The sequence below is a fragment of the Mus pahari genome, chromosome 22 (genome assembly GCF_900095145.1).
Source record: "Mus pahari chromosome 22, PAHARI_EIJ_v1.1, whole genome shotgun sequence".
Lineage (NCBI taxonomy): Eukaryota > Metazoa > Chordata > Mammalia > Rodentia > Muridae > Mus > Mus pahari.
In genome coordinates, this window is record NC_034611.1 from 10,891,532 (window position 1) to 10,899,487 (window position 7,956).

At 46.7% G+C, this 7,956-nt stretch overlaps 1 protein-coding gene across 1 annotated transcript; it reads left to right on the forward strand.

Annotated features, from left to right (window-relative positions):
* Positions 1-306: 306 nt before the first annotated feature.
* Positions 307-1,302, forward strand: Npbwr1 (neuropeptides B and W receptor 1). The gene has a single exon (XM_021221892.1). It carries the CDS (start codon positions 307-309, stop codon positions 1,300-1,302), a length of 996 nt encoding a protein of 331 aa, XP_021077551.1.
* The last annotated feature ends 6,654 nt before the right edge of the window (positions 1,303-7,956 follow it).

The window sequence follows — 7,956 nt, forward strand, 5'->3', positions numbered from 1 at the left end:
TTTCCACAGGTGGAGAGAAGAGCTTGGGACACTGTAACTACTTCCTATGGACCTCATTTCTCCTTAAAGCTTTACCTCCAGAAATGTAACCTGTGTTTTCAATTCTGTCTCCAGCCTCAGAGTCCGGGCGACAGCGAACTGAGTAGCAGCGGGGAACGCCCCCTCCAGTGCACATCCAGAGAAAGGCTGTGACACTCAGACAGTGACTGGGTGCAGATCCCTGTAAACGAGGGCTTATAAACCTCGAGTTTCTCGGGGCTGCTGAGTGGAATCCTGGTGGTCGCCGGCTCTCCAGCCCTCTCTAAGATGCACAACTTAACGCTCTTCGAGCCTGGAGGGGACAACGTGTCTTGCGGCGGCTCATCTTTAGGCTGTTCCAATGGGTCCAGCCTGGAGCCTCTGCCTCTGCCACTGCCGCAGCCCCTGGCGGTAGCAGTGCCGGTCGTCTATGGGGTGATCTGCGCCGTGGGACTGGCGGGCAACTCTGCGGTGCTTTACGTACTGCTGCGCACGCCGCGCATGAAGACTGTCACCAACTTGTTCATCCTCAACCTGGCTATAGCCGACGAGCTCTTCACCCTCGTGCTGCCCATCAACATCGCGGACTTCCTGCTGAGGCGCTGGCCCTTCGGGGAGGTCATGTGCAAGCTCATTGTAGCCGTCGACCAGTACAACACTTTCTCTAGCCTCTACTTCCTCGCTGTCATGAGCGCAGACCGCTACCTGGTGGTCCTGGCCACAGCGGAGTCGCGCCGGGTGTCTGGGCGCACTTACGGTGCAGCGCGTGCTGTCAGTCTGGCGGTGTGGGCGCTGGTGACGCTGGTCGTGCTGCCCTTTGCGGTATTCGCTCGTCTGGACGAGGAGCAGGGTCGGCGCCAGTGCGTGCTGGTCTTCCCGCAGCCCGAGGCCTTCTGGTGGCGTGCCAGCCGTCTCTACACACTAGTGTTGGGCTTTGCCATCCCGGTGACAACCATCTGCGCTCTCTATACCACTCTGCTCTGCCGACTGCGTGCTATCCAGCTAGACAGCCACGCCAAGGCCCTGGATCGTGCCAAGAAGCGCGTGACCTTGTTGGTGGCAGCGATTCTGGCTGTGTGCCTCCTCTGCTGGACTCCTTACCACCTGAGTACCATAGTGGCCCTCACCACCGACCTCCCGCAAACGCCGCTGGTCATCGGCATCTCTTATTTCATCACCAGCCTGAGCTATGCTAACAGCTGCCTCAACCCTTTTCTCTACGCCTTCCTGGACGACAGCTTCCGCAGAAGCCTCCGGCAACTGGTGTCATGCCGCTCAGCCTGATGCCCTTTCCACCGCAGGCAGCACTGCCAGCTAGGTTCAGGGGAATTCCAGGATTGCAGTTCCCAAGCGCAGCCCTGAAATCATGAGGCCCCTTCCAGGCATTCACCCAGGACTGATCCGGGATTTGCCCAGCCTGGAGGTGAGGCTGGTGTGTAGAATGCCTGAGAACAGCTTGGGCCAGGGCACCTTTCTATTTTCTCCCCACAGCTGAGGGCAGGACTTGACACCTGAACTTAGGGTGAATGGTGGGGCGGTGTTGTTGGAACGTGTTTCTAACTCTCCCTCTATTTCACTGTGAGTAGGTTCCTAGGATGTCCCAGGCGTCTCTCCCTCCGCGTTAGCCTGTGTAATTTGCTTCTTTGCTTTCCACCACGGATGACCTCCCTGGTAAACAGCCTGATTTGATGCTTCTTAGGTGCACTCTAACTGTCTGACCTCGCCTCACTAGAGGTGTGTGTGTGTTAGAGTGGAGGTGGGGTGTGGTGGTGGTGGTGATGGTGGTGATGGTGGTAAAGGGGTTTAGAAGGGGTGGTGGTGGAGAAGGGGGCTAGGACCTAGCTATAACTGACAAGAATAGAGATAATCACCTACTCAGTATGCCCCACAACCTTTCTTCTTTTCACCTGCCTATCTATATCACCCTAAAAAGAATTTAACAGAGGCTGCAAAAGCCAAGAGTACAGAGAAATCACCAGAGAGTGAGGTTCCAGTGCCCTCTAGAGGAGTCAGGTGTCCAGAACGTTTCTGAGCCGCTTTCGCACAGGGTGGTGCACCAGCCAACAGCCCTTTAAATCTTGGTTCTTTGTAGCTTCTGTAAAGTAGTCCAGTATTTCCTTCCTGTCTCATAGCCTTCACAGGCTTCCCATACAACTTGGACCATTTCCTTGTAACTGTGTACAGTTTTTCTGGACCAAGAACTCTGTAAATAATACATATATCTTACTCTCACAGGCTACTTAACTTAGAGGAATATAAGAAATAAAAGATGAGACCTGTTCCAACTATGGTTCCCCTTCCATGAGTATTCTTCCAGGACCTCCCTTCAGTGAGATCAAGGTATGGGAACCGCCTTGTATCCCTAGCTTTTTCTTGTCTGGACACTTAGCTATGTTCTAACCACAAGGAACATCTAAGCTTTGTCCAATACTAGAGGCCTGGGGAATATCTGTTTCTGGTTACCCACAGGGATCAGTCAGCACCTACTTTTCTCTCTTTAATCTCTACTTATGGAAAACAAGCTCGGAGGAGGAATCTGCAATTCACACTGCAGACAGGAGGCCTGGAGTAACCAGACTTGCCAATGATAGCATCTTTTAAACAGTACATTTAGGATGATCCCCAGGAAGAAATGATATGATTTTCCAGTATCTTTTTTCCTATGGGAAAGTTCAGTTATATGTGGAACCAGACTCTTGCCAGCAGACTTTGTTTAGATAGTCTGGCATGTTAGTCAATTTCTCAGTTATTTGTATTCAATGTTCCCTTCAAAAATATGCAGAAGAGGAAGGCAAAATTTCCCTCTGATTTTAGTGTGTGAGAATTGATTGGTTCCCTAGGTGTCAGAGTTGTGGGACGATTGAGATAATTTTCAAGTATAAACTGAGAAAGTTAATTTAGAGGCTGTGTGTCTTGGGTGCTTTACTGGCTAATTTTGTGTCAACTTGACACAGCTGCAGTTATCACAGAGAAAGGAGCTTCAGTTGGGGGAAATGCCGTCATGAGATCCAGCTGTGGGGCATTTTCTCAATTAGTGATCAAGGCGGGAGNGCCCCTTGTGGGTGGGACCATCTCTGGGCTGGTAGTCTTGGGTTCTATAAGAGAGCAGGCTGAACAAGCCAGGGGAGGCAAGCCAATAAAGAACATCCCTCCATGGCTTCTGCATCAGCTCCTGCTTTCTGAGCTGCTTGAGTTCCAGTCCTGCATCCTTTGGTGATCAACAGCAGTATGGAAATGTAAGCCGAATAAACCCTTTTCTCCCTAACTTGCTTCTTGGTCATGATGTTTGTGCAGGAATAGAAACCCTGACTAACACAGGTGCAAATAACAGTAAATTGTCTAAAAGTTGTTCATCAGTCATGCACTTGAACCATGGTCATCATGGCCGCAGAACAGGCCTCTGCTGTGGCCTTCAGAAGTGTCTGGAATGTGTTCACAGGCTTCAAATTTCTGGGAATCACTCCACAGATATTTCTCTTAAAATTTAAATTCTCTTTAATTTTTTTCCAAATTAGGATTTTAAAATTGAGCGACGTGTAGATTGTCCAGGGTGATAATAAAGGATGCAGTGAAGCTTTGGCAACAGATGCAGCCCAGCTCTGTCATATTAATTGGAAACTCAGTCTCCGTAGATGCAGCAGCAACACAGATAAGAAGGAGATCCTGGTCGTTTTCTGTCTGTCATGCCGTTGCTGCTAGAGATAGGTTTATGTCTGTCTTGCACTCTCTGGATGTTGCCGGAAAACCACAAGAGGGATGTAACTGTATCTATCACAGCTCAGTACAGACTGGAAGTCTAGTTTGCATGAAGAGAATTTAATATCAGTGTCAAACTGGCTTTCTAAAGTCCATGGTGATTACTGTTTCACCAAATGGCTATCACCTTTTTGTGAGCATTTGGGCAGTATGCCTTATACATAACCTTTTATCTCTTAAGTAAAACAGGATAAATAAACAAATCACACAGTAGGAAAATTTGTAATTCCATAATTCTTACATTCTTGGTGTAAACTATGTTGTTTTAACACTTCTAATATCTAAAAGTGTGAATTTGGTTTTACTTATTTGAGTATAATTGTATAAAGTGGGTTTAATGCTTTCTCAAGAAATGCAGCAATTTGCTAATTGATTGCAGCAGATCCCAGTCTAAAATAAAAGCTGAAACATTCTGTGGGACAAGTGTATATTGTGTTTCAAAAAAAAAAAAAAACCCTACGAGAAATAAAATATAAACAACTGCAACAACAGCCACTTACCTCCGAAAAACAAAACAACTAACCAACCAACCAAAAAAAACAAAAAAAGAGGACTCTTATGCCATACAATGGGTCACATGAATAGAAAGCTAAAACAAACAATGACAAGAGATAAGAGTGGAGAAAGATTACCTGCAGCAGGTGAGTGAGTTTGAGAAATGGTTCCAGGCCATGCTGTCATTGGAACTGGGAACTGCAGGGGTTTGATTCGGAAAGCCTATAGATATGTGTATGAGAAAGCACTTCAGGGACAGGCACATCTGAGCATACTCAATTAGATGGATGCAACTGAGCATGCTCAGTTAAAGGTTATACTTTATTTTTAAAAAATTGCTTTATTCATTCACATTCCAGATGTTGCTCCCCCTCCCAGTCTTTCCTCCAGAGTTCTTCATCTCATCGGCTCGCCCCTTTGCCTCTGACAGGGTGCTCCCCTACTCCCCATCCCCATTTTCTGGGGGCATCAAGTCTCTATAGAATTGGGCTCATCTTCTCCCACTGAAGCCAGACAAGGCAGTCCTCTGCTACATATGTGCCAGGAGTCACGGACCAGGTCATATATACTCTTTGGTTGGAGGCTTAGTCCCTGGGAGCTCCCAGGGTTCAGGTTAGTTGATACTGTTGTTCTTCCTATGGAGTTGCCATTCCCTTCAGCTCCTTCAGTCTTTCCCCTAATTCTTCCGCAAGGATCCCAACATCACTCCAATGGTGGGCTCTAAGCACCTGCATGTGTCTCAATAAGCTGCTAGTAGAGCCTCTCAGGGGACAACCATGCTAGGCTCAGTTTGCAAGCATAACATGGCATCAGTAATAGTGTCAGGGTTTGATGCCTGCCCATGGGATGGATCCCAAGTTGGGCCGGTCACTGGATGGTCTTTCCTTTAGTCTCTGCTCCATTATTTGTCCCTGTATTGTTTTTGGACAGGAACAATTCTGGATCAAAAAGTTTGAAGCTAGGTTAGTGACTGCAACCCTCCACTGGAGGCCCAGTCTGTCTACTGGAGGTGGTGTCTTCTGATTCCATCTCCCCACTGTTGGGCTTTTTGGCTAAGGTCAATCCCATTGAATCCTGGAAGCCTCTCACATCTGGGAGCCCCCTAGAGGTTCCCCTAGACCCCCACTCTCTCAGCTGCAAATTTCCATTCCTTCTCCTGACCCTCTGGGCTTTTCTCCTGTTTCCCCCTCTAGAAACACCACCATACCTGATCCTGTCCCGTTTCCCTTCCCTCTCCCCTCTCCCACTCAGGCCCCTCTCTTCCTATGCCTCCCATGATTATTTTGTTCCCTCTTCTATGTTGGATTGAAACATCCTAACTTGGACCTTCCTCCTTGTTAAACTTGAAGGTCACAATTAAAGAGGGAAAATGATGGGTCAGAATACATCTGGGCACATTCCGCTTACATGGTAAATACTTGGACAATATTCCTGGGTGTGCTCAGCTTGCATTGTGGGTAGTGGGATGGTCAGCACTGTAGTTGCACTGCAGTACTGGGCCATAACTAAAGCACAAGAGATATTCCCAGAAATCTCCTTTCCAAGTAGACTTTAGCTATGGCCAATGACATCGACTTGTTAAAGGTGAGTTAATGTAGAAACCACAACTTCACTTAATTGCTAAGTTTTGAAAATATTTTCTTTTTGGGAAAGTCATACAATTAGTAAGCAGAGAAAAAATTGATAAGAAATGGAGAGTGAATTCTCCATATACATGTTTTTAATTGGTTATTTTATTTATTTACATTTCAAATGTTATCCCCCTTTCCAGTTTCCCCTCCACAAGTCCCTGATCCCCTCCTCCCTCCCCCTGCCTCTGAGGGTGCTCTCCCACTGCACACTCACTCCTGCCACAGCAGCCTGGTGCTCCCCTATTCTATGTCATCAAGCCACCACTGGACCAAGGGGTTCCCCTCCCAGTGATGCCAGATAAAGCAATCCTCTGCTACATATTTTGTTGGTGGTTTAGTCCCTGGGAGCTCTGGGGAGTCTGGCTGGTTGATATTGTTGTTCTTCCTATGAGGTTACAAAGCCCTTCAGCTCCTATAGTCCATGCCCTAACTTCCCCATTGGGGTCCTCATGCTCAGTCCAATGTTTGGTTTTGTAGATCTTTATTGGTCAGGATCTGGCAAAGCCTCTCAGGAGACAGCTATATCAGGCTCCTGTCAGCAAGCACTTCTTGGCATCCACAATAGTGTCTGGGTTTTGTGTCTGCATGTGGTGATAGATCCCCAGGTTTCTGGATAGTCTTTCCTTCAGTCTCTGCTCCACTTTTTGTCCTTGTATGCCATTTAGACAGGAGCAAAATCTGGGTTAAACTTTTGGAGATGGGTGGGTGGCCACATCCCTCAACTAAGGTGATCATGTCTAACCTCTGGATATGGTCACAACAGGTTCTCCCTCCCCTTTGTGGGGTATTTCGGCTAATGTCATCTCTGTGGGGTCCTGGGAGGCTTTTGCTTTCCTGGCATCAGGGACTTTCTGGTTGCTATCCCCAGTTCCCCATCCCCCACTGCTACACACCTCTGTTCAATTTGCTTACCCTCTGTACAGCTCCTCCAACTCCTCCCATATCTGATTCTTTCCCTCTTTTCCCCCTCCCCCTCCTCTCTTCCTCCAAAGTCTTTCCCACTCTTTACTTCCCTTAATTATTTTGTTCCCTCTTATAAGTAGGAAGGAAACATCCATTCTTTGGTCTTGCTTCCAATTGAGTTACATGTGGTCCATGAGTTTTATCATGGGTATTCCATGCTCTTTGCCTAATATCCACTTATCAGTGAGTACATACCATGTGGGTTTTTTTTAATTTTAACTTATTATTTTATTTTATTAGATATATTATTTATTTACATTTCAAATGCTATTCTGAAAGTTCACTATACCCTCCCCCCGCCCCTGCTCCCCTACACACCCACTTCCACTTCTTGGCCCTGGCATTCCCCTGTGCTGGGTCATATAAAGTTTGCAAGACCAAGGGACCTCTCTTCCCAATGATGACTAGGCCATCTTCTGTTACATATGCTTAGAGACACGAGCTCTGGGGATACTGGTTAGTTCATAATGTTGGAGAAGTGTTTCTCTTTTTCCACATCCTCGCTAGCATCTGCTGTCACCTGAATTTTTGATCTTAGCCATTCTAACTGGTATGAGATGGAATCTCAGGGTGGTTTTGATTTGCATTTCCCTGATGATTAAGGATGTTGAACATTTTTTTTCAGGTTTTTCTTAGCCATTCGGTATTCCTCAGTTGAGAATTCTTTGTTTAGCTCTGTACCCCAAATGGGGTTATTTGAATTTCTGGTGTCCAGCTTACTGAGCTCTTTGTATATATTGGATATTAGTCCTCTATCAGATTTAGGATTGGTAAAAATCCTTTCCCAATCTCTTGGTGGCCTTTTTGTCTTATTAACAGTGTGTTTTGACTTACAGAAGCTTTGCAAATTTATGAGGTCCCATTTGTCAATTCTCGATCTTACAGCACAAACCTTTATAGTGCTATTCAGGAATTTTTCCCCTGTGACCATATCTTCGAGGCTTTCCCCCACTTTCTCCTCTATCAATTTCAGTGTCTCTGGTTTTATGCGGAAGACTTTGATCCACTTAGACTTGAGCATTGTACAAGGAGATAAGAATGGGTCAATTCTCATTCTTCTACATGATAGCAGCCAGTTGTGCCAGCACCACTT